The 27,625-nt window shown below is 39.8% G+C and overlaps 4 protein-coding genes across 4 annotated transcripts in view; 1 reads left to right on the top strand and 3 right to left on the bottom strand.

Annotated features, from left to right (window-relative positions):
• The window catches only part of nck2a (NCK adaptor protein 2a), a 71,819-nt gene extending 67,110 nt beyond the window's left edge, over window positions 1-4,709 (bottom strand). Inside the window, exon 1 of the mRNA XM_041056631.1 lies at window positions 4,476-4,709. The gene's annotated coding sequence lies outside the window, so the exon portion shown is untranslated. The remainder of the gene's footprint in view (window positions 1-4,475) is intronic.
• Window positions 4,710-13,204: 8,495 nt separating this feature from the next.
• Window positions 13,205-19,185, top strand: LOC121194701 (four and a half LIM domains protein 2). Its single transcript, XM_041057690.1, has 6 exons — window positions 13,205-13,289; window positions 16,599-16,774; window positions 16,858-17,032; window positions 17,435-17,604; window positions 17,743-17,929; window positions 18,019-19,185. The coding sequence occupies exons 2-6, from the start codon at window positions 16,619-16,621 to the stop codon at window positions 18,168-18,170; spliced, it is 840 nt and encodes a 279-aa protein (XP_040913624.1). The 5' UTR covers window positions 13,205-13,289; window positions 16,599-16,618; the 3' UTR covers window positions 18,171-19,185.
• A 47-nt stretch (window positions 19,186-19,232) lies between these two features.
• Window positions 19,233-22,200, bottom strand: c15h2orf49 (chromosome 15 C2orf49 homolog). Its single transcript, XM_041057691.1, has 4 exons — window positions 22,063-22,200; window positions 21,715-21,878; window positions 20,324-20,561; window positions 19,233-20,096 (listed from the first exon to the last, which is right to left on the bottom strand). The coding sequence occupies exons 1-4, from the start codon at window positions 22,171-22,173 to the stop codon at window positions 20,040-20,042; spliced, it is 570 nt and encodes a 189-aa protein (XP_040913625.1). The 5' UTR covers window positions 22,174-22,200; the 3' UTR covers window positions 19,233-20,039.
• Window positions 22,201-26,129: 3,929 nt separating this feature from the next.
• Window positions 26,130-27,296, bottom strand: gpr45 (G protein-coupled receptor 45). Its single transcript, XM_041057722.1, has one exon. It carries the CDS (start codon window positions 27,288-27,290, stop codon window positions 26,130-26,132), a length of 1,161 nt encoding a protein of 386 aa, XP_040913656.1. The 5' UTR covers window positions 27,291-27,296.
• Window positions 27,297-27,625: the final 329 nt, after the last annotated feature.

Genomic DNA, 27,625 nt, shown 5'->3' with positions numbered 1-27,625 from the left:
TATAACTGCCTTTTGAAACATTTCCCTCAAACGGCAACATGGTGTGAAGGAAATTACCAATAATAGCAGGAAATTACATATAAATTCTAGAGACAAACACATTGTACAAAAGAAAATCATATTAACACATATTGTTCTCAGCCATTGTGCGCCTTCTGCTTAGCAGCAGCACAAATCCTTTCTAGAACATGGGGTCATAGAAGGGGGGTCCACTGTCAATACTGTATGTACTGTCAGTTTAATGGCTACCCATTCACCAGATTACAGATGATTACAATGTCGATGGGATGGCCTTTATCTCGCAACCAAAATGATGCCCTATGTCTCCTGACTGCCCATCTGTGCTTGCACTTATTAATTCCTTCTTGTCTCCTGGAGAGATTAAGATTTCTTGAGGGAGACAAACAAGACACTTTCCACAAAGCCAAAAATACCAATTTTGACAATGATCTCAATTCCCTGCCTGGTTTCCTCTGCTGTACTGTAGCTTCCTGGAAGATGACTGGAGATACAGTGAAGGATAACTCACAAAACCTCAAAGGAACTGTAAACCACTTCATCATAAACACAGGATGGGCAGACTGTCAAAGACAGATATAAAAATTGCGTTATTTTGTTTGGGATGCCCAGACAGAACTGGGAAACATGCAGCTGAGGACACAAAAATGATGCCTCAGCATATTTAATATCAAACAATGGACTATAAATGTAAAACACCATACTGTCATTAACTGTTAGTGACACATAAATCTATTTAGAGTTTACAGAGAATGACGCAATCAGCTTTAAAACTCCTTTCTCACGGAGTGCACATTCAAATAAAAAGACTAATATTTCGCCTGCTCTTAAAATTGCTGTCTTTAATTATTTAACTACCAATTACATCATTAAAGTATGAATTTTTTACTGTTACTTATCATGGACTGTTACATTTATAAATAATAGATTGCACTGTGTGCAGTTCCCATATACTAGAGTCATATTTCCTTCTGAGTACAACAATAAGTCCATTCACATTTTAGTAATCGCTGTTCCGTTCATATTACACAAAACAGTACAGATTTTTTTTTTTTGTTTCAAAGAAACGTTCTTGTTTATGACGTAGTCTTTTTTTTCCAGCGACTCCTACTCAAAACAACGGACGAACAAAACGCTGTGTAGGCACGGTGTGACATTTAATCTCTTACACTGTGTGAGGACATTTTAGGCCCATTAAGCATCACATGAGAGAAAGGCAAGCAGAGTAATTAGTCTCAGCTCATAACTGTGCACTCAAATATAAAGAAGACAGAGGATTTGGCCGATATCATCTCTTCTGTAAAGACGTGGCCCAAATGGAAAATTTGTGCATGAAGTGACTTGACATGACAACCAATGAAAGAGAAACCAAAAAATGCGAATAGAACAATATTTACACTGATGGTTCATCATCTACCAACAAGTAACACCAAGCCTAAGCCTATCCTTTTCAGCCCTCAGTTTTCCAAAATCCACTGCGCTGCTAGATAGCACGTTCACAGGCTCCATATCAAGTCAGAGAATTGGGAAACTATCACATGACCGCATTTCATTTACCTGTAATGTGTTTTCATTGGTTGTGAGTGAGTGAGTGGAAAATGCACCACACGAATTGGACCAATGATAAAGTAACTTCACGGTGTGAATAGTGAACGTCAGACATTAACACTTCTGTTTGTTCTTTTTAATCAGCCTTGATATGTTGTTAATCATTACATGTAGATTGTTATTACCTACAAAGAATATTAAGTCATATCAATTTATGTATCACTAACTTCACCAATTTTCCATTATGTCTTGTAGTAAACATCAGGACTGTAAACTATTATAAAACTTGCTTTAGTTTATTTATGGTATTTAACACTTCACCGGATGTGAGAGAGTAACTTCTTGGCAGTTAACTTTTGATTTTTCTTTTTTAATTAATAAGGGGCCGCCTGAATGCACAATTAGTTTTAGTCTCCATGAGGATAAAGGAGGTAAGTCACAGTGACTCATTTGGAAAGTTGGTTCCTCTATCTGTCCTCTGAGACCTAAACTTTTATATGCTGTGTAATGACTGTACGTCGACGGGTGGGCTGCAGCTAACAATTATTTTTATGATTCATTCATCTGTCAGTTATTTTCTCAACAGTTCAATGTTTTAAAGCAGCTTGATTTGTTAGTTTGTTGTTGATTTTGTCCAAAACTTCAAAATATTCCATTTATAATGACATTAAAGAGAGGAAAGCAGTGAATCCTCACATTGTAAAAGCTACAGGAAAAAAACACCCAACGGATTTTCAATCTAGTTGCTAATTATTTTTTTCTATCAGTCAGCTATTCATTTTATTATTATTTGTTTCAACTCTACTTAACTGTTAGAACTGCCTTATTTGTATGTACATGCACGAAGCATGATGCCTCATTCTTGTCCACTTTTAAACACAAATCTGGGCGGATTTTCAACAAAAAGTATTTCTGGGAGTAGATGCAAATCAAAACAACATACGGCAGCAGGTACGTTTTGAAGAGAAGCACTTTCACTACTCAAGAAATACTGCCTGAATGAAGGAGTACGTGTTCAAACCATATTTTCATTAATTAATTTATTGCCAGAACCAGTGAATGATTTATGTTTTCACATCTATCTGACTTCCAGGAGTCTTAATATTTACAAGCAGTAAGGAGTAAATGGTTAACAGCCAAACAAGCTTGACAAATACCTTACGTAAGATTAAACCCTATTGTCAAGTGGCATAAATAAAGCTGTTCAGGGTGGTGCTGCAACAAACAAATACTTTCATTATCATTTAATGTACCAGTCACTTTTGTGATCAATTATTTCGTCTATAAAATGTAAGAAAATGGTGAAAAACTAACCAGCACAAGTCGCAAAGCCCAAGATGACTTTTCATATAGCTTATCTTGCCTGACCGACAGAGAAAAACACAGAAATATTCAGCTTACCATCAGATGACACTAAGAAAACCAACAAATATTCACTTCTGAGAAGCAGGAATTCATTATTGGCATTTTTGCTTAAAAAATAACTTTAGTAATTAAATAACTTAACTGTTCTGGCTGTTGCTGATTTATTTTTGTATTTTGACTGTTTGCCCTACAACAGGGGTCAACTTCATGAAGCTCTTTATCAAAGCAACTGCACCTGGCAGTGCCAAAGTGCTCATACCCTTTAACTAAGTAAAAGAAGCAATGCCACTTGCATTGTACTCTACTAAAAGCATAAATACTCAAAGTACAAGTAGTTTTAAATGGTTAAGGTACAGTAGTTGAGTATTTATAAGTTTTTGTTAGACAGCAGCTGTCTAAGAAAAATTTCTAATTCTGTGTCTTCTGGTGGGATTTATTCTGGTTTTAAAAGTGCTGGAAATTTACATTTACACTCACTTTTTATGGCCTTGAGAGTTGTTAACTTATGATGTAAGAAGTTTCTGTAAAACAGGCCCAGCAGTCTATTACTGCACCTGTCTTCTACATACCTGTCATACTGAGCGAACCTTGTCCTAGACTGTGTTACCATAGTGCCTTCAACAAAGGGTGTGTCTTCAGAATAGGTGTGCCGTGAAAAGTCTACCTGATACAAAAACTGCTGTTTGTACCTTGGAGTAAACTGAGTCACCACACTGCCAACACAGTAAGACAGATCAAACAAACAAACAAACCTTTCTCTCTCTCTTTCTCCTTGTTAATTTAGAGACAATTAAAGTGCAACCATCTAAGGCAAGCAAGAAAGGCAATGCATCCCATCATGTGCTGGGATAGTTGGGAAGGATACACGGTGCAGTTACAATGAAGAGCCACTAGTAACATTGACAAGCTCTGCATGTGGCACCAGTCGCCAGTCTATGGTGTTTTGGCAAATGTGGTTCATTGTTTGAGCCATTGTGCTTTTAAAAGACGCTCTCACGCACGACATGCACTGTAGACATGAAAGAACAGAAATGTAAGTGGGTAGAGAGCAGACATGCGGAAAAACTACTCAAACAGATGTCTTAGAAATCAGATGTGCCTAAAGACCTGCCTGTATATTGGTACCATTGCCTGCGCTTACAGGCCTTTGAGAAGAGATCCTGTATAAATATTGCAAAATAGGTGACTGGGTGTATTTAAACTACCTGCTTTGGATGTAAGAATGAAAAACTAAGCCATGCACAGTGTGCTGTTTGATCGTAACAGGCACAGACGCGAGGTAAACCGAGGTTCTAGCGCAATATCTAGTTAACAAACCACATCTGAGTGGACAAAGACCCAGCGTCAAATCTGGAAAGTGACACGAGAAAACCAGCGTCTCTCCTCCCCCCCAACTTTTATGACTGTCTGGGGTAGCATTTGTTACGAGACAATGAAATTAAAAAAAAAATAATAATAAATACGCTTAAACAACGCACGACTGGGCAAAGTAGCCAGTCCAAGTGCAGCAACTTAAACAGTTCATGTTCGGCTGCGGGGCTTACCTTAGTGTTCACTCCAGTGAGAATGGGCAAACGGCGACACACTCAACACGCCAAAATGAAAACCTGTCTACTGAACAGTGAGTTATAAAGCCCGCGTAAAAGCGACAAAAAGAAAAAGAAATTAAATCCACATTATCCTTGTGCCTCCCTGTCTTTTTTCCCCTTTCTTTTAAATCATGCTGTAACCACGTACAGCCCGATCTATCCTCGCTTGTTTTTCTGTCGCAGGCTCACTGCCTCCACCTCAATCACACGAATCAAGTTAGTCACAATGAGGGAAGCACTTCCGTTTTCTCCACCGTCAAAATAAAACATCATCATGTGGGGTCGCAATTCAGATTCGGATTCAAAGAACTTCACTGTCATTCCCTCTACGTTCAGGTACGTATTAGAAACGAGATTACGTTGCACCAGCTCAGAAGATCACAGTAGAGGCAGAGAAGGAAAACCACAATGAGGTACAAGAAAAATAAAGTACCATAATGTGGGTGTGGGTGTGAGTTGTCTCTGGTCAGAGTGTTGCACAATAAAATTTCGGTGGTGGAAGGGTTGACAACTCCAACTCACATACTTGTCTCTAGAAGTCAGCAAAAAATGAATAAATAAATAAAAAGCTGTTGCTGGGTCTCTATTGATCCTCCACTACACATGGTGGTTTCATTATTTCCCCAGGCACCCAGAAGCGAAGCAGTGCTCTAGAGCAGAAACTATATTGGTTGGTTAAGTCATTAATCAATTTACAGAAAATTAAATGCTGACAATTCATTATTTGTTATCACTTTTCAAGCAAACTTGCCAAACACCTACTGGTACCAGCCTCTCAGATGAATGTTTGCTAGTTTCCAAGTTTTTGTTGATGAAATAAAGCTTCAAAACAAACACAATATATATTAAAACAGTAAATATTAAAACAGTCTTAAAACTGAATTTTGGCACAGAGACCCACTCATAGTCAAGGTTACAAGACAGATCACAAATCATAGTTCAAATTGTACATTAGTGCATCAAATTTGCAGTTAACCAAATCATGTGGATCTGAATGATATGTAGTAAACCTGGGGAACTGGGGCTCCTGGGAAGTTGTCCACTTTGCCCATTGGGAATTCAGCCTTGAATATTGTCCACAAAATAGAAATAAAGAATCAAAAGTAAAACTATGCATTATGAAGGTAGAATACTACTACTACTAATAATAATACTCTATTGCACAAACAATCAACATAGTGCCTTTGAAAGCAGTGTTTCAAAGTGGCTTAATAGAAAGAAAAACAAATCAAAACCGCTTTGATTTATTTTGAAGGAACGTCACATGTTTTCCGGTGTGATCCTGCTGCCTTCGGCAGGCTTGATCGCCGGTCCGGTTGGTGACGTCACCAACGCCGGGGACCAGTAGGCTACAGGACAACGCCAGAGGAAAAAGGGACAAACTCTGAGGGACTATATCGCCCCTTGCTGATGGCAGCGGGAAATGTTCTTTGTACTCAAATATTTTCCTATGTTCGTCTGATTCAAAGGTTTTCTATAATACAAGTGATTCATCTGTAGAGTCTTGTGAATTCACGAAGGCCGCGTCACCCCGCCTCTCTCTGAGACACCACATTCTTCCCATTCATGAATTCAATAAACGGCAGACTCATACAGTGATTAATACGTAAAGTGACTGATGCGTAAAGCTCATTAATCTACAGACAGCTTCTATCTTCCACAGTTGTGAAGGTCTTGAATAAGCTTGCATGGCAGAAAGAACTATTTTTACTGATGTCATAAATTATACCAAAAACATTTGCATTATATTCCTATGACATAACAAGGAACAGCATATGTCTTCCTTCAGAACTGCTTTTTCCTGAATCAAAAATTAGCTTTAAAACTAAAACTCATAATGTATTATTTCCAAAAATTTAGATGTCTGACTAACTGTATGACCAAATTGAAATATTAAACAAAGTCTGGTTTCAACTGTACTGTATACTTCACATTCTGCAATTGTTAGATATTTGCATTATAGGTCAACTTTATTTTTTCCACACAGGAAAATTAAATTGTCACAGCCACAAAAGGAAGTAAAAAAAAAAAAAAAAAAATAGATGCTTATACAGATAAGGGAAGTATCTAAATGAAAAAAGATTGTTGCACTTGTAGCCTACACTCACATTTACATAAAAACACCATGTGAAACACAAACAAAAGGATTTAATGTTGTTGAATTGTGAAGACATGTTAAATAAACAGGATGTGCAAGAATCAAGGTTTATCTTACAGAAAATTGTGCTGAATCATACAGTAATGTTGATTTGACTCAGAAAGGCAGTCCCCACCAAAGTATTATCCACCTGTGCTAAAAACTCAACACACAGTTTTAAGGCAGAGAGAAATGAGAGAGTGAGAAAAGGCCAGAATGTAATCTACAATAGATAACTACAGATGATAGATGTATGTGTTTTTATTTTGTCTGTTATTTCCTGTGATCAGTTTAAGGTGTAAGTCAGTTTTTTTCACAGCTACTTAAATGAAATAACACGTCATATAAAATCACATTGCAGCTGAATCTAGAAATCCACAAAAACTGTGGAAAACAAATTCATTTTTGACTCATTTCCTGCTGTTTTTCAACATAAAAGAAAGACTAAGAACATATATAAACGTAAACTGCAAACCAGAGGATAACATCACATCCTTGTGACATAAATACACTGACTGTCTATGCCAGTCTCCTCACCGACCACAGACATCTAAAATTAGTCTGAAAATTAGTCAGCCACAGTATTTATCTAATTTTTACCACTGTCTCAAGCAATATTCATCCATTTAATGGTTCACTTAGAACAGGCACACTGACGCAGATTCATTCACTTGCTCCACAGCACCTACACGTTCGTTCTTTATTCCCACACTGGAAAGAGGAGTATTGAAATGTACACCTGTCAAAGTTTTTTTTGACCTTTTGATCTTAGACTCTAGAATGTGAAACTGAAACTGAAAATGGTTTGAGGTCAAAACAATGCTTTTATTTCTGAGGTTAAATTGTGGGAAAAATCACATCAGTTTAAAACAAACAGCTTCTTGAGCAGACATTTGGCTCTTGAGGTGTTGAATTCCCTGCCACAAGGGGGCAGAGTATGCCTGGCAGAAGAGCTAAACACTACCTCTTGTCACCAAACGTGCACATCACACATGCCAGCCTTTACCAGCTCATTGCTGTAGTGTCAGGATGTGAAAATAACCAACCCTTCTGATGAACTTCTCACACACCTCCCCACACTCATTCAGTACAGACTATTACTTTCATACCCTAACAAATCAATTTAAATGGAAAGTAATTGGATGTAATTGGAAAGTACAATGCACATGCTTATTTGTTGAAGATCGACATTTTTACAACAAGCCCATTTTAACACAGCTGATTTAAGGATAATTGGAAAGAGCGGAGGTGCATGTTTACACTACCAGATGTACATTTGGTATTATCAGATTTCATGGTTGAATTTCATTTGGCATAACTATTTACAAATCTGGTGGTTTGTTCACCAAGACATAACATTGTTACGTCAAGAATATTACAGCCCTGTAAGAGATTCAAAGCCCCTATAATGGTGAAAAATGACTGGGATCTTCCTCGTACTCCTCCTCTGTGAAGTCAAAGGAGAGCTTGACTTATTAATCAAGGCTGAGTAACACTTGTCAACACTCTATCCGCCACTGTTATAGCCAGGATGTCTTCCATTTTAGATCCAAGCCCCTCATATTCTCACCAGCCACACCAAACCATCCCCACTGAGTGACCACTGAGAGCTTAGAGGAGCTATAGTTACAACGCTGATGAAACTGGATGTTTATTTTGGCAGAAAGGCGCCTGTCTTTAAGTCCACATGACTGGAAGTGATGATGTATGTGATGAGGCAGTGGCTCCCATGCTATGTTTGCTATTCTGTGGCCTGCAGGGCCAATGAAATGTGAAATGTGACTCACAATAAATGCAGATTATGTCTGTGATGAAAAGTATGGTCATGTGTTTTACTTGATTCAGTCGTATAATTTATTTGTATGTCAGTTTGTTAGGTACATCCACGTAAACCTAAACCCCCCAAACATCATATTTTCATTCAATGTTCAGTTTCTGATGAAACTGTTTTAAAGAGGTGATGATTCAGCATAATTGTTCTTTTACTGTTCTTTAAACTAATCTGAGCTATACTGAGAGGTGTTTCTGAAATTTAAACCACCCTTACTGATATAAATGTGGTGAACCAAATATTAGAAGCACCTCTCAGTTTAAGTTAAGTGTATCTAATAAACTGGCAACAGAATCCATGTTAAAGAACAGTTGGATATTTTGGAATACACTCATTAGTTTTTCTGCCTAGCCTTAGATGAGAAGATGAGTAAGTAATAAGTAAATTAAATACATGTTGTATACTAAAATATGGATGACAGAAAAAGATCAGGAAGCTTATGAATATAGTTTGAATTACAACAATTTGATACAAATCATAATAAATTAAATCATAATAAATAATTCACAACAGATTCATAGATACAATCTGTCTATATTGTTGTATGCATTTAAGATGAAGTGCCATATACAAGGCATAATTACAAGGCATAATTAGACTGTTAATAGTTATTAATAGTTATATGTATCACTTATTCTCTGTCCTGCCCCCCTTAATGCTGAGGTCGAAATTTCCAGAAATTTCCAAGTTAAAAATTCAGAAATCTGAGCTCGACGTGTTCTACGACTAACAATGCCAAATATAAACACCCAACATGGCTGACTCGTTTTCTTATGGCAGACAGCATATAAATGTTTGCAGTGTCAGCAGAGCTTGATTGGACACATGCTCATTTGACGACTCGGTACATATTCATGCCCATCAGGCCTAGTTTCTTTGCAAAATAGTCTACATGGTTTTCACCTTTCTACCAAATCAGTAAGACTTTGCTGTCAGAACAGCCAAATAACTAAAAGCCTAACAGCATTACAAAGTGGGGATTGTCAGTCACATTTGGCTCCCATCTGGCACCCTACCTCCAGCCTCAATCTTTCCTCTCGCCCCCAGATCGGATCTGTATTCTGGGACATGGGGGTTTGGTACTAGCTGCAAGAGAGCCACCGTGACAGCTGTCTTGCTTTGCAACCGACAGAATTAGTAAGATAAACACAGCCACAGACAGAGGGGCCCAGTTGTTATCCAGATAAGTGAGGTCAGATGAGACTGCAACAGTCTTTTAAGTTATTAAGTAGTCCCACCCGGTTCATTTAATAAGTAGTTGTAAAAGTATTTAACCGTAAGAACAAATGACACTGGTCATGTGCATTTAGCTCTGAATCTTTGGCGGTCTAAAGGTAAACCTTTGACTTATATCCTGACACAGTTACAGAAGACCAAAGTCTCTGAGCCTATTGTTCATGGACAATAAAATCACATGAAGTCAATTTTAATTATAGGCTATAGTACCAAATGATGACAAAGGTCATCTTGTGACAGACAAGGAAAAACAAGCCATGATGTCAAAAAGGAATCAATATGGACATTATTGCAGTTACACATGCATCATTGCACTGCCCAAATCTCAGTTTGCTTGTTAGCATAATTACAGGAATCCATCCAAGTGTCACATGCTGTCATCATTTGAGCTTCGTTATGTAATTCTGATGTAAAATGAACAACAAAAAAATCATACCACCAAAAAAAAGAAAAAACTGGAAGACCCAGTTGAATTTTACTCTAAAAAGATACAGTCTGGGGCTTCATGCTGTAACTTATAGACAATAACCATACTTGACATCCTGGGTTAATGATTTGTTTACAATAGTCTGTAATGGCAAAGGGAAGGGAGAAGTCCTCTCTTTAACCAGGCCACAAATCTGCCTCTAAAGCTCACTAAAGCATGATATATTTTGTTTGTTTTATCTGTGGCAATATTTAAATGTAAAAATGACAAGTTGCACTTTCAGTGGGGGGAGCCAGGTCAACTATTTCCTCCTGCTTGCAGTCTTCATGCTAAGCTAAGCTATATGGTTGTCCTAAAGAGACTCCTGCTGGTCACTTGCTAATTGCCGCAAGTATACTCTATTCCTACTGTGGGAGCCTAAATTATTCTGTCCCTCTTCATCAGTTCTAATTGCCCATTTGAGACTTTCATTATGACAATGCACGTTCTTTAAAATCAGTTGCTGGGATCAATTTCAACCAGTTTGAGAAGCAGTGCAGTGAAGTTCTTCCAGAGGATCATCTTGGATTTTGGATGACCAAGAGATATTCCAGTCCAAGTGGTTGCTGTGGCATTAATGATTAACGGTCCACTAGTGATGATGGGGTCTGCCTGGCTTGACCTTTCCACATGGCTGTATTTGCAATGGAAGTAAGCACCAGGCTTTAGCATCACGATAGCCCTGCAGTGCCCAGACAGCTGCACCTTTATCCGCTGGCCTTAGCAGCTGAGTTGGAGGCCTCAGTCCAGAGGGTACAGGGTGGGGGCGGGATAATTTTGTGCCAGCTGAGCGGTGGGAAGAAGCAAAGGATGGGGGGCTGGGGGATGGGAGGCAAAAACTGAGGGCACGCTAGACCAGACTTGGGCAATGTTTCAATTGGTCATATAACAGATACGTCCCCTGAGATATAAATTAGACCACTTGTCTGAAATGAAGTGAACTGAAATTATTTTTTTCTAATGCCTGGGTTTAAGTAAGTATTATTGTAATGTGTTAAATGTACACTTTGGCAAAACCAGAGGAACATGGTGAACATGCAGTATGTGATTTATATGTGCTGTTTCATGAGGTAAATTTCCAGTTTTTACTAAAAGTACATTGGATGCTTGAATTAAAAGATGCCACATGTCTGGCAGAGTAATCAAATCAAATTTATTCCCAGTCTTGTCCTCTGAGCTAGCACAACATCTTCTTCTGTCTGCTACCTAATGAGCTGACATCTGACTTCAATTTCACTTAAAAGTCCAAATGACACAGCTTCCTGTTTGTCCCTGATGACCATTTCAAACCTGTTTAGTATGGCATTCATGAAAACATTGCTGAGCTATTATCTGCAGTTTAACAGAAATTGAAAAGTTCCTGGTAATTATATTTTTATCTCAGTTGGCATTTGGAGCACCTTGTATGTAAGAGCAAGAACCAAGGCCTGTCAGGTATTTGGCCTGTGGCTCCAGAGCTCATAAAAGATTTCCCAAATCCTCTAAAATGGCTAAAAATTTAAGGCTAACTGGGAGAATTACATTGTTTTATATATGAAAACTGCTAAAAACTGCAACTAACTGTAATACCATGTTCACCATGTTAGCATTTGCTCACTAAACACACTGTGCAGCTGAGACTTATCAGTTTTGCAGTTATCTGGTCATGAAGTAGCCATCTAGTCAAATTAAAATTTTGATTGATGAAGATGATGGCACAAAATGAATAGTCAAGCAATCACCAAAGTCATTACCGTTCATCCTGAGCATGAACCAAGTTTCATAGAAATCTAGCCAATAGTTGCTGAGGCATTTCGCTCAAAACCACAAATGTCTACCTGTCAGACGATAACCAAAGTCAGTGTCTGTACAAAATCTCATGGTAATCCATTGAGTACTTGAGATATTTTAGTCTTTTTGTACCAAAGTGGCAGACAAACCAGTAGATATCCCGCTAATGTGACTTAATAAATAAAATGTTCTTATGGTGTTTAACTCACACAAATATAAAAACTTTCATATACGTAACTACACACACAAACAGATTTAACACTTTGTGAAGCACTAAACTCTTTATGACTTGCTACAAATAGAGCACTTGAATCTTAGTGAAGTGCTGCTGACGCATTTTCTCACTGGAGAATGTCCAGGGACCACCAGGTCAGGAAAACCTGCTTAAGAGAGTGAGAGAGAGTGAGAGAGAGAGAGAGAGAGAGAGAGAGTTGGGATGAGGAAAGAAAGAGTTGAGAGGACCATTGGGGAGGGTGGCGTAGCAGTGTGAACAAGAGAGTGGGGTTGCAGAAAATAGTGCGACAATTTTCTTAGAAACCATGTGGGTGTCTGTCATTACCAGGCCTGGATACCATACCCAACACGTTAGACGTTTGGGATTGAAAGTGTATTCCCCTGTGAGGAGAAATATAGGGAGGTAGAGACAGATGAGACATATGAGTAGAGACAAATCTCACAGGACAACAATCTTTGACATTTGACCCTTGGAATCCTTTCCATCATGTATCAAAGGCCATAGGAATATTGAGGCATTATATAACAGAGTGCTTGTGTGTTTGTGTATGTGCGTGTGCAGTATTATGATAATGATAACCACAGATATCTCTGATGAAAAGAAAACAGCAGTTGAGGAGAGTGACTTGCTTTTCTCCAGGAAGCGGGATAGGGAGGGATGATATGGTTTGTCTTTTGTGGGGGAGAAACAAATTAGTAGAAATTAAAAAATTACATTTAAGTGAGTGAGTGAGACAATGAAGCACAGAGTGAGCATGTGAGCGAATGAACAACGACTGAGTGACCTTAAAAGGCCACATGATCTCGGTGACTGAATGAGCAAGTGAAAAGGGGGCCATGGGGTTATCTCTGTGAAGCGCCGTTGTATTTACAGATCATCTGAAAAAAGATTCCCTGCCCCCTCGGTACCCCCCACCACCACCACCACCCCAAACACACCCCACCCCTGCCTCCCACCTCCATCGCCCCTCCCCCCTTTTCAATTAGCCCCTGATGGGTGGAGTAATGCAATCAGGAGTAACTAGTGCTGAGCCAAAGCCTCCTCTCTCAGTCTGCCACAGACTCCGCACAGGCACACACTCCTCAGACAGGAAGGTAAGACTCAACTCTGTTCAACTGCTCCACTATCCATCCATCCACTCATCCATCTTTCCACCCATTCATCCTTTCCACTGGTCGTCATTCACCATGTCTTCCATTGCCTTGGACACAGCTGCTCACTGTGCTCTGGCATCCTCCTATCTGCCTCCCCACCCACCTGCTCATGTTCTCCCTCTTTCCACCTGCACAGTATCCTCACTATTTAACCACCTTTTCTCACTTTCTGTCCTCCTATCTGTCTCAGAGACAGCCCGATTTCCTTTTTTTTAAATTAAACCATTTTATCTTTTATCTATTAAAAAAATGTACAACCCTTGTTGACCCGTTAGCAGAGTTCATTTCCACCTTCCACCCTTCTTTCATCTCCCCTCATCAACCTCACACTTCCCTTCAGCAAAACTGTGTTAATGAAGGTGTCAGCTCCTTACTAGGTAATGTATTACACAGTAGTGACATCTATTTTTGCAAACTGGTCAAAGCTTTAGCTTTTTTGACGCTCTACACAGCATTTTGTTGTGATGGAATTCAGTTTAAAATCTGTTGGTCACGCTTTCCAAGTGCACAAAAAAAGAAACTGTTTAACTGTTCAACAGCTACTAAGGGATTTGAAAGGTTCCTGAAAATATATGTATAGCTAGTAACAGTTGGTTGTACTACATTTAATCTAATTATGAACTGTAATTCAAGATTTGATAGGAGCAGCTTCAATTTAGAGCTTAATTTAACATTTAATTCCATTATCCACTTACAAGGCTATTATTTGTGGTTGTTGTTAAGACTTCCTTTGTTGATGAGGAATTCCTCCAGAATTGCTGCTTTGGTAAAGTAGAAGATTGCTGTTGAAAGAGGTCTCACTGACAGAGAAAGTACGTATAGTTTACATTTCTTGAGATGGTTGGGTAAAAAAATTTAAGAGAATCTTGCACATTTTTAAAATATCTGAAATTAAGAATTTGGCAGAATTAAATTTGCAAGATGGTAGAATTCCGTTTTCAGCTTGACTGGAAGCTAGAATTAGTTGTAAAAACTCAATTTTTGACCCAATGTTTAACACAATGCATGCACAAAGAGTTGATTGTCCATGTGAAAGCAGCAGTTCTGCTCCTTTAAAGACAGGCATGCTGTCTTTAAGCTCTGGAACTTTCTGGGGATAGACAAGGCAGCAGAGTGGTCCAACACTGTAACTGGCTGTAGCTCAGTTTTGAGAAACTCGCAGATGGGAAGCATCAAAGAGACCCCAGAAGCTGGGAAACAGCTGCATGGCATGTCTGAATAGCTGGAGGTTTTATTTGTGGCAGTTCAGATTATCCTTTTTTTATTTTTAGGAGTCAGATAAATCCTTATATAAGCTAGGTGAGTCATGGTGGGAGCAATAGACAATGAGGGAATGTGGGAGGGGTTGAGAACACTCAGGGCAGAGGGGACACACAGATTAAACGCCTCAACTTCAACCAGATACTAAGCTTTTGAATGTCAGGAACATCACAAACATCACTCACAGATCATATGCTGAACCACACAGATGAGGAATACAGACTGATCGCAAATAGATCAAGGGGAAGAAGTTCTTGACTGTCTAAACCCAATAAAACAGCCAGAGAATGGGGACAGCAACAGAGGAGAGCAGCTGAATTAAAACCAGAAATCCAAGAAATTAAGAAAAGCAGGGATGAATGAAACAGTGGAGAGGGGAGAATAAAGTTTTCCAGCTTTTGTCTCCCAAGGTTCCTTATATGGTCAAAACTTTGCTGAAGAATCAATGGACACAGTCACGTGAATAGTAGAGTACGTGTATGAGTTACAAACAAAATGCACACACACACTCAAATACAGTCTACACACTATCCTCAGTCAATAGGGAGAAAGAGTATTTAGGCACAGGTGGGATAACCAGGCAGCTTAACAGTCAGACCACAAACAGCTGCAGATTGTGAGTAGACATTATTACAAGTGCCATTCAAACCTACTTATACATGGACACACAGGCTCGCTCACGTACACACTCGCACGGTGACAAGGGATACTGTGATCTGGTGCTGACAACTGGAGGTGAGGTGATGGATGGGTCAGTGTACAGTGGCATGGTGGGCGCTGGTATGCATCGGGTCAAAAGTTGACCGTCTCTAAGCAGGACTGATAGGAGTTATTTATAACCTCCTCATCTGTCACCTTCTACTTCTGACACTGAGAACAAAATGAAGGACTGCTGAGAGATGAGCCAGGGAGATGAAAGGGGGAAAATGCAATGCGGGAAAACCCTGTAATGTGAAAGATCTTGATACTGAATACTGATACTGTGTCCTGGAAAACATTTATTGCTAGAAATTTACAGTCTCTAAGAAACTGGTCTCTGCTGAGTAGAGGTGGTTAATCGGTCCAACTTAGTGATTCAATTCGATTACGATTATTGAGGTCTCAATTCGATTATCAATCGATTATTGAGTTTGCAATGACAACAGTAACCAAAAACACCATAAACGTATTGCACCATTAAAAAATGAATTACTCAACTTGTCTTTTAAGAAACATCTCAAAGCACCTTCAGTATTGTGTAGTATAGCTGTAACTTCCAAATTATTTTTTTAACTAATTTTTGTCTTTTACTGGGGCTAATTTTGTCGTCACCTCGTAGAGAGGACGTTGATTCGGTGGAATGAGGCTTCAGGCGGTTGTCTTTAGCCCACGCAGCCTCCTCTGGATGGAAGCGCGACATGTGAGCCCTCGTCCATCCATCCATCCATCCGTTTTCTATACCGCTTGATCCGTCAGGGTCGCGGCGGAGCTGGAGCCTATCCCAGTGGACTACGGGCGAGAAGCGGGGTACACCGTGGACTGGTCGCCAGTCAATCGCAGGGCTGACACAAAAACAGATAACGACACACTCATCTAGGGACAATGTAAAGTAGCCAGTTAACCTAATGTGCGTGTTTTGGGATTGTGGGAGGAAGCCGGAGTACCCGGAGAAAACCCACGCAGGCTCAGGGAGAGCATGCAAACTCCGCACAGAAGAGCTCAGACCGGGTTTCGAACCTGGAGCCCTCACGTTGCTAGTATTGCCACAGTACTTTTCACCACCCCTACTGCTGGGTGTCAGTGTCAGTGCAAAGATGTATTTGAACAGTGGCAAAAAGACAGAACTGTCTACAAGACTTAATGTTATTTAAGTAATGGGATGTGGAAAATCGTTTGTGATCATCCAGATAAAGTGGTTTCATATGTGAAACAGTCTTCTTCAGCTTCCGTGCTGTTAGCATTTTCTCCTCACTGTCTATTTCTGTTTCCTTGTTCTTCCCTCCCTCTCAGGTGAGTTACCCAGGGTCAAGATGACTGAGCGCTACGACTGCCATTACTGCAAAGAGTCCCTGTTTGGGAAGAAGTATGTTCTGAGAGAGGAGAATCCCTACTGTGTGAAATGTTATGAGAGCCTGTACTCCAACACCTGTGAGGAGTGCAAGAAGCCCATTGGCTGCAACTCCAGGGTAGGAGACTCTGTGGGTTTCTGTCTTGACTAAATAGAATCGATGTCAGCCTCGCTCTCACTGTCCATCTGATGTTTTTGTAGGACCTGTCCTACAAGGACCGTCACTGGCATGAGGACTGTTTCAAGTGCTTCCAGTGCAAGCGCTCGCTGGTGGACAAGCCCTTCTCCACCAAGGATGAACAGCTTCTCTGCACTGAGTGCTACTCCAATGAGTATTCCTCCAAGTGCCATGAGTGCAAGAAAACCATCATGCCAGGTAGGAAGAAAGAGAGCAACCAGCTTAAGCAGAGCCAATACCAACACAACATATCATCCTGTACTTGGTTTTCTGAGATATCTTTAATCCACATTTTACTGTTGAAAATAAATAATTACACATTGTGGAATAAGGTGCTATAACTCAATATGGTCCATGACAGATTATGATACCGATACATAATAACAAACAATAACTAAAGAGCAATACTGCTATTCTGAATCCTAATATTTCTTTAGATGTTACTAAAGAACCATTAAAGTTCAAGTTGTTCTATTAAATGTAAAATTTCCTTACAGAGAACACAAAACATAATTAAATGTTTACTCTGTCTAGACTAATGAAAAAAGGGCATATTTGGTTTAAACTCTATCCATCCCATAACCTTATGTTTCTCTGAAGGCTCCAGGAAAATGGAGCACAAGGGGAACAGCTGGCATGAGACCTGCTTTACCTGCCAGAGATGCCAGCAGCCCATTGGCACCAAGAGCTTCATCCCTAAGGACAACAATAACTTCTGTGTGCCATGCTATGAGAAGCAGTTTGCCATGCAGTGTGTGCACTGCAAGAAGGTAGGATGCCTCATTGAAGGTATCATAAAGTTTAGCTGATTTTCAAAGTAGTACTCACTTATTCCCCATCTTAACTGAAAGAACCATGTTTACACCTGTTATGTGCAACAGCAAAGTGTGACAATTCCCTCTCATTAGCCCATCACTACTGGCGGGGTAACCTACCGTGACCAACCCTGGCACAAGGACTGCTTCCTGTGCACTAGCTGCAAGCAGCAGCTGTCTGGCCAGAGGTTTACCTCCAGAGACGACTTTGCTTACTGTCTCAACTGCTTCTGCAACCTTTATGCCAAGAAGTGTGCCTCCTGCACCACCCCCATCAGCGGTAACCACTAACTACTGGTCGCTCTGAATCTAAACATGATCTCTTGTGTTCCTCTAATGTCTTGACTTACACTTGATTTTCTCTTTCAGGTCTTGGAGGCAGCAAGTACATTTCCTTTGAGGAGCGTCAGTGGCACAATGACTGCTTCAACTGTAAGAAGTGCTCTGTGTCCCTGGTTGGCCGTGGTTTCCTCACTGAACGTGATGATATCCTGTGCCCAGAGTGCGGCAAGGACATCTAATTCAGTGATTCAATGATGATGGATACTTCTGACTGGATGCCAATATTATGATCAAGGAGCGAGAAACATGCCATAAATACTATCTGAGCACAGAGCATAGCGCCATAGCATATTTACTACATAGCATTACTATGAATGTACATTGTTTTCGGACTTTAAATAGAAACTAACAGTGTTATATTGAATTCAGAAAGTTTAAGTTAAATGTTTATGCTTTGAGAAAAAGTAATTACTAACACAATAACTGTTAGCATGAATGTAAAGACATTTGCTTATGTAACAGCAACACGCTTGCAGATAGACGATTGGAGCATTTAGAAATAAATATAAAATATTTACACAGACTTTGAAGTGTAATAGTAATTACTGCTTTGTGCTGTAATTAGTTTGAGGTTTTGTGAATGAGTTCTGATATAACCAGTTAAATATAATATTAATATTGCATCTTTACTTGTTAATGTTATAATGTTAGTGTATAAATGTTAATTGTAGTTGTGCATGAAATTGCATAAATTTCAAAATTGTTAATACAAAAAAATATATATATCATGGAGGGGTCAAAATGTTTCTATAGCAAACTCTTGAGCAGAAAATGCACACAAATCAAAAATATAAATGTAATTACATTTTTTAAATATATTGCAGATTGCTGGGTCTAAACCTCTTTAAAATAATTTAATTTACTTAATTTTTTTTCACCACTGTTCACCCAATGTTCAGTTTAAGAGTGCATTAGATAATGTATATGTTACAATAACCGCAGATCAAACATGGGGCTCAAAGATTCTTTTCTACTGTAATTAAATCAAGAGAAGTGATTCATTGCATTGGATAATTTATTTTAAAAAAACTGTTGGTACAAATATGATACTTGATTTGACAGTGGATTCAAAATGCTTTGTAAATCCTGTTACCATGTGTTTTTGATGAATTGTATCTAAGTCAGTTTCAAAGACGGTGACCGCAAAGTCAATTTATTCACAATTTTAAATAAATCTAGTTCAAAAAGACTGTATTCCCTGTTTAGTCCTTATTCTTCTCTTTTCCTGAATCATTAAAATGTGATATTTACATACATGAATGTAAGTTACCGGCTTCGTCTCTGTCAAAATGGCTACTTAGCAGTGATCTATGATCTAGCTGTACAAGAAAACTGATTTTTTTACAAAAACCCCGAACAGCTTGTGAAACTGCACTGAGGTTTGAACAAAGCTCACTGGAAAGAAGTTAATTGAGGACAGAAATGATACATGACATCTGTTATTTCAAGCATACACACCTTCTAAAATACTATGTTCAGCATAAACTGTGGTGTGTATTCTTCTATGTATGTAAGCATCAGCCAGACAAAAAACAAAGCAGGAAACTGCTTCACCACTGCCACATGATGTGTTTACAATGCCTCTTGGGTATGTCCATCACTCTGACAGTCTTGGTCTCGAATTTCTTTTAACTAAAGCAATCCAAAAAACTCAGCCTTTCACCACTTCAAACCAGTGACCAAGGCCCTATCACCAAAACCAACTCATCCACAGAAGCATTATATGAACAGCCATAGTTTCTTAAATGGCATTCTGGAGTTGCAGATTATTGATGGTAAGGGCACTTGAGGTTGTGGAAAGCTACAAGGAGGTCTGGGACTTCAAGATCAGGACGATCTTCGAAGCATCACCCCATCCTGTCAGCTCTCAGAACTGAACGAGAGCAAGGAAGGTGACCTTGACACACAAGTAAAAGGGTTTCCATCCCTTTCTGCAACTAGTGGGAAAATTGTGATGGGAAGAACAAAGGCGTTCAGTGATGGGAGTGGAGCAATCTGTCTACCAGACCTTGAGCTCTCATCAGGTCTGTATGAGCAGGGGTCAGAAGTCAGGGCCATGTCACATGCTGGATCTTTTTCTTCACCTCTGGAGACTTCAGTGCACCCTGAAGTGATGAAAACATCAACAGGTATTACAAATAGGACAATGGTTAGGCAAATCAATGCAGCATTTCCTGTCACGTGTTACTGATCCACGGGCACACTGACATCAGTGATTTATTGAATGTATGCCTTCTATAATTTCCACCTCTAATTACAGTTAATATAAGAAACACAAAACAATATTGACAATGTAGTGCATAACTGAGGTGACAGAACATAAAGTTCCTACCGAGCTGTTTGCTTCTCGTTTGAGGTTTACTGTGTCAGGGCTGTGTTGAACGGATGAGGAAGATGTGTTGCTTGATAGCTTGCGGATGGGGTTGGACAGGTTTGCAGGTGGAGGAGGTTTTAACCTGTCAGTGATCCCTGTGGTTCCCTCTGGCTTCTTTACTTTCAGTGGGCCAGAATAAGAGGAACTGCCATCAAACACGATCAGGGGCCTTTTCCTATTGTGGTCATTACTGGAACTAGAAATGACCAAACAATAATCAGATGTTTACATTCAAAATGGATTAAACTTGTGTTTACAGTAAGGGCTCTATTTTGATGTAGGTGCACAGCATGAAGCTCTGTGCATTTTTTCAGAGGCACACTGAGATTATTCCTTCGCCGGTGCCACTTTGGTATTTTGGTGACTTGCCACATGTTGCAGTGGGAGGAGGGGCCAATTGCCAAATCTGTAACGCACTGCAGACTTAGGGCCAAGAATGACTTTATTTCATACTGTCTGCTGCCCACTTGCTTGGAACAGGTCAACATCACAGCACACCTGTGTTCTGTATCATTTTTACCTCTTGAGTAGATGAGGTACAACAACATAAACCCCTCTAAAATCACACAAATGTCTTTATTCATGTTTTGCTTTTCAAATTCCTATCAACTATGTTGAAGTGACAATAAAGTATTCTTAAATCTAGAATTTTGGACTGGTATCCTGTACTCAAGGCCCTTTACACTCCCTTTACACTGGTGACTCTCCAGCCGTCTGAACACTAACAACAGGGGCCTTGTTTATAAAACAATGTGCAGGATCCCTATCAAAAAATTTCATGCGCACAAAAAACAGACATGACCTGTGCCAAAAAAAGATCAGATTTATAAAACTATGCATGTTCTCCTGCACACAATTTTCCTTAATTCTCCCATCAATGCTGGGTATTTTGTGTATAAGCTATTTTGTGCATAAGCAACGGTAATAAATGAAGCCCCAGACCCCTTAGTTCACTTTAATCATTATGTTTTTAGTCTGGCCAAAGAAGTGCATTGAACACCACATTTTCATTTACAATACATGTAGGATGTGTGCCTCTGAAAAGCAACATGGTATGAGAGAGGATCCTGTGTCTCAACAGACTGCCTGACTCATGTTAAACCAGCTTATAGGACGTGATGTGTGAAATTATCCGGCTGTTTGTTTTGCTCTGGGCAAACATTATTTTATTGCAGGCAGACAGCAGACATTCGTGAGCTCACAAAGAAACCTTTGAAGCTGCTGGACGCTATATGTCCTAATCACAGAGTAGTGTAGGGAGTGCTGGGATCACAATGGGGCGTAATCGGGCGCCCATTAAAAACACAATAATACTCGTCTTGAAAGTTCCCTGGAGGGGTGAGGCTCACCTGTCTGTCCTGTGACCGGTCGGCGTCTGCCTCCCTCGGGTCTTCTCCACTCTCCTGCCCCAGCGGTTGTTGGGCAAAGTCCTCTGCGGCAGCGGGATGACATGCCGGAGGTAGAGCTCTGTGAGCCGGTCCCGACTACCACAATCTCTGGTGCTGACATTTTTCTGATTGAAACATAAAGCTCTGTCAGCTCACCTTGTCCGACATGACAAGCAATCAGCGTCTGATGCCCAGAAACCCGCCGCAGACCGAAGAGCTAGTTTAACCAACATGCTAACATTACAGTTTTACTCATTTATCTCCACAGTGAACGACACTTTCCACGTTTCTCTCGGATCGTTCACTCACCTCACTTAAAATGAGCTGCATAAACTCTTGAGACAGCAGCTCTGGATGCAGTAAAAGATCCGCATCCGAGGCACACACAGCTTTTCCATCTTGTCCTGTGGAAGCCGCCATACTGGATGCTCATCTGTTCCCGACATGCTCCGCGTCACAACAACACAGCCGCGGAGGGGCGGGGTTTGCTATAACTGGGGTGCAGCATGTGTTAAATGTAAATGTAAATATGAAAAAAAAAAAAAAAAACATTGTCTTGCTCAGTATGAACAGGCTCTTTTCTGGGTGTTAGCCATACTGATTTTCAACATTTATACTGACTTTTATCATGTGTCCTCAGCCTGCGTACCCATGTGAGTGGAGAAATGAATTTACTTTTTTGAATTCAATTTAAAAAATAATTATAGTTTTTCTTGAATTAAATAAATTATGCATCAAGTTATAAACAGTTGGTTATTTCTGGAAAAAAAAAGTTTAAAAAAAGTAATAGTAAAAGTTATTGAGAGAGTCACAATATTAGCAAGAGGTGGGGTACCCTCTGGACAGGTCACCAGGGCTGATGCTGAAGCAAACCACCCTTCACACTCATATTTATACATGTCCTTGGACCTTGGGAGGAACCTTCTGTAAGGCAGCAGTGTTAACCACTGTGCCACCCTGCTACAAACCCTGCCTTTTTAATTCCAGGGGTTCAAAAAGTGGGTGGTCAGCATCAACAGATGTTAAGCCCACACCTCCTCTTTGGTCTCGGAAATGTTCAGGCCAAAGCTCCATCAATGTGGGTGCTCAAAGAGACCACATGCTGCTGATATACTGACAAGGAATTAATTTGTTTCAGTACTTGAACGTTATTCATTCAGCCAAATATGAAGTGTTTTCTTTGTGTTGTTCTTGCATAGTTCAGTATAGGTAATATGTTTCATTTACAGTATAACCTTAGATATGTTCTCTTTTGCAGATAAAGTGACCCACAATGCACAAAATAAATGTGTATGTAGCTTTTACAAGTGTCCTCAGTGCAAAAAGTATTCTATTTTGTTTAGTTCAATTGCTGACATGTTAATGTATGCTTGAACATGCTGATATTGTTCTGTTAATATTAAGTAAAAAAGTAAATGTCACCTTAGCTCTGGGTACTTTGATAAAAGAATCTGTTCCAACCAGCTAGACTGAAAATAAAGGAAAGCCTGATTGTTTCTTGTCCTGTCAGGTGGTGCTGTGTTCCCAGATCTCAGAAATTTATATGGTGTGCACACTTAATTTCACATATAAAAATAATGGCCACAACTAAAATTGAATTCAAACAGAACTGTCCTTTAACATGATGCCAAGTTGATGTTTTCTGAATGTTAAATACAGAAGACTTTGTGTGATAGTTCTCTCTTAACTGGAGTCATGCTTCAGTACTTCAACATTATGTCAAAAATGTCATAAGAGCCTAATTTACCAAATTATTTTGGATTGGTTCTAAGAAATAAGAGGCCCTTCTGTTTACAGAGGCTTGTCCCAGTCAGTCACATGTCCCTGTGCTTCAATCACATTATGTTATTGTGTTAAAATAGAAAAAAAAAACCTCTTTTCAGGTACGTTCTAATTTGACCATTGGTGGATACATTCTGCGAGTGAGCATTCTCACTTCACAGGGAGAAATATCCACACTATTCATCACAACAGTTGAAGAAGACATTAAGATGGGTGGCAGAACACCTTCAATCAAAACTCCAGTCTGGTGATTAGGATTTAAAGTTTTACTGACAAGAGGACTGCAGCCTTTCAGTACCACCAGGGGCACCAAAGCATTAAAGAATTGTATTAAACTGGCCCTGGTTTACATAGACATGACATGGCCCCACACTTCTGCTGTTGCTGCAAAACAACTTGGATCCTCATTTTCTCCATTGGAAGTAACTGCGAACATATAGTTGTACAATGTACAGAATATAACGCAAAAATAAATAAAGATGGAATAAGATTTTTTTTCAAGTATAACAACACACTAACGACACACTTGTCATCAGCAATCACTCGAGGCTACACCTGTAGAAGTTTGTGAGGATGCTGGCATTCATGCAGAACTTCTTCAGTCTCCTAAGGAACTGGTAAGCTTTCTTGATCGTGGTGTGTCTAGTGACCAGGAAAAGTCCTTGCTGATGTGCACACCAAGGGAAAGGGTTTTTGTTTTTGTACATGCGCCATAGAAATTTTTTTGCTCAAGATCTGTACCTCTTTGACATGAATCATATTATAGTCAAGAAGACATTTACTTTTCACACTAACATAACCCATAATAATACAGAATCAGTTCCTCTAACATTTTTTCCTTACACATTAATAAATTGACACTCAGGTTATGGATTTGTGCCAGCCATGTCTTACATGTTAATTACAGCACATTTCATAGAATATTTAATCAGTACTATTTATTTTGTTTCTGTTGTCCAGAAATTCATATTCATTCATTCATGTTCATCAAATTGTCAGAGGAAGTATTGTAAATCCTCATTAACAATGTGGACTACAGTTACAGTGTTAACATAGTGCTAGTATAGCTCAAAATGTATATATATTTTTGTTTGTTTGTTTATTAAACCAAAAAAAAAAAAAAACATGCTGTACCTACAGTAAAGTATCCTGGTTTCAGACCGATGGATCACTGCCAATCTCTCTGCTTTGTTTGACAATTCAAACAGAATGAATGAATGAATTCACGGAAACTAAAAATGGCAATTCAGTCTACTAATAGGGCTTAGAATTCAGTGGCAAATGGAGCCACTGGAACTTAATTTACAATGAAAGAACAGCACCATCTGTCTGTTTAGAGGTGTACAGCACCTATATTTGGTTGGCTGAGGTTGCCAGTAGAACTGAACATGGTCCTCAAGCTTTACAGCATCTAAAAAAATATCTCAAAATGAATGCAGTAATAATTTATAAATATTAAAAAGCCATACATATTTAAAATACTACACACTGTTGAGTCAAAACAAGAATACAGTAAGCCTGACTTTTACTTTTGTTTTCGCATAGGCCTCACCTTTCTAAAGTGATGCAGTATGTTGTCTTCAGGGTGGTAGGTTTACCATATATGGGGCGGTTGTGGATCAGGAGGTAGAGCATGTTCCCCACTAATCACAGGGTTGGTGGTTTGATCCCCAGATCCTCCTGTCCCACATCCTTGGGCATGACCAATCCTGATGGTCAGTGTCTGTCACCAATACAGACCAACACCTGTGTGTGAGTGTCCGCATTATATAAATGTATTTGTATAATAAGCATAAGGAATGTTCACTGCATTTACCATTTGGATGGTAAATTCAGTTAATATATGTCTTTAGTAACTAAGCAACCTGTTTGTTTTATGATCCTTTGTACCTTAAGTACACTGTAAATTCAGTTCACTGTTGGCTAGAATGTGTTCTAGATTCAAGCACTCCAGTCTATCAATATAATTTTATTTGAAAACTATATTTATTTACAAGGTTTAATCATTCAAGTAAACATTCTGGCATTTGTCTTTGATGACAAACTCAAGGTCCAAAATAACAGTTTTCAATTGACAAAAGAACATCACTGAACATTAATACCGTGTATGTTTTCTGTTTGTTTGTGGGTTTTGTTTTGTTTTTTTATTAAACTCATCACAGAACTAACAACTGAATTATAATTATCACCACTACTACTCAAAGACTAAACACTGAGTTTACAGTCTGAAGGAACAGAATAACACTGATAAAACACTCAAGGGACAAAATATGACACAGAGAAGTAAATGGACGGTGGAGGATATGAAATGGTTGGAATGGCAGTAAGTCTCAGAAGCCACAATGGCCATGAAGCTAAGCCACCCAGTATATCTTGAGGCAGAAAGTTCAATTTTGATCTTTCATCCAAGAGACTGCTTGAGACTGAGACTGAAATTTCATTCATGTGGTGAGACTATTTGGTGGACAAGCAGTATATTCTTTTGAGCTCAACTTCATTGGCCTCTCATTGGTTATTATGAGGCAAATTCTGTGTTTAAACAGTTCATTAGCAGTGTCAGAAGCTGCTTGTCTACCAAACTGGTGCTCCTTGTTTCACACAGCTGACTGAGTCTCGCTGCAAACATAAATGTTACTGGGTCTCACTCTCCTGCAGCTCCTGCCTGGCACTTTGGGACACAGTCTGCAACTTTTGGGAAGGAACTCCTGACAGGCCTCCCTGAACTTTCTGATCCTCCAGCAGTAGATGACTGGGTTGAAGACTGTCTTCAGATAGCTGAGCCACAGAGCGCCTACGCTGACTGGGTAAAAGACTGAGCTGTAGTAGAACTGCCGGCTGAACACAGCCAGCAGGCTGACCACAGTGTGCGGCAACCAGCACACAGAGAAGCCGACAAAGAGGATGAGGATGGTAGTGAAGGCTCGGGTCTTAAAGCTCATGTCCACTTTGACCTGAGGGGGCCGCTGCAGCCCAGTAAGTCTCATTTTGCTGACTTGGTTGAGAGCTGGCAGACAGGAATGTTCACTGGTGTGGTTGTGGATACGCAGGGTGTTGCGGCGCACTGTGTTGAGGATGCACATGTAAGAGTACAGCATGACAGCAAATGGTACAAAGAATACTGCGATTGCCAACAGCACTGTGTACCCACGGTCTGCCAGAGACTCACTATACCCCAGAACACACTGAGGTGCCCAGGCACCCCCAATGCCTGCTGCAGCTGTCCTCCACCCGACCACAGACGGCAGGGATACGCATAGGCTCAACACCCATGAACCTGCAATCAACAGTTTCGCTCTGTGGGGGGTCAGCTTGTCCTGCCGCTGCACAATGATGAGGAATCGGTCCACGCTGATTATGAGGAGGATAAACACCCCCTCCAAGACAAACAGCCAGTACAGCATGATGGACACTCGGCAGAACCCACTCCCAAAGCTCCAGTCAGCAGTGGCCACAGTGACTGCAGTGAAGGGCATGCAGAGCAGAGAGAGCATAATGTCTGAAAAGGCCAAAGTAGCGAGCAGAAGATTAATAGCAGAACGCATGGCAGGTTTCTGGTAAACAATCAGACACACAATTGCGTTGCCGAGGAAACCAACAGTAATCATGAAGATCATTATGGCTGCAAGGGTCACACGCAGAGTGACTGATATGAGAGGAGTTGCAGCTTCTGATGGCACACTTTCTGCCATTTCCTCTGCATTGTCCGGCTCCATGAGGTCACACTCCTCCAGCAGGCTTTCATTACAAAAAGCCATAGCAGCTATTATCTGGGGATACCAGCCCAAAAGAAGCAGCGCATGGTTGATTATTGTTGTTGTATACACATTAAGTAGTTTTCAAGCAGTTGGTTTTCCATGGTGATATCTAAGGCAGAAACAGAAGAAGAAACAAAAAAGATTTTAAACAATATTTAAAAACACCTGGGGACATTAACAGTCATTACATACAAAAAAATGATACTTCACAAGGTTTACATTCTATGATTTTAATGGATGTAGACGTGAATTAACAGTTACATTCATGTGTTTTCAGTCTCTGAAAAGGCTGAAGTAAATGTGACATAACCAAAGAAAAAACTGAGTGTCTCATT

Source organism: Toxotes jaculatrix, chromosome 15 (genome assembly GCF_017976425.1).
Source record: "Toxotes jaculatrix isolate fToxJac2 chromosome 15, fToxJac2.pri, whole genome shotgun sequence".
NCBI lineage: Eukaryota > Metazoa > Chordata > Actinopteri > Toxotidae > Toxotes > Toxotes jaculatrix.
Note: the sequence above shows the minus strand (reverse complement) of the source record. Positions and strands in the feature narration are given on the sequence as shown.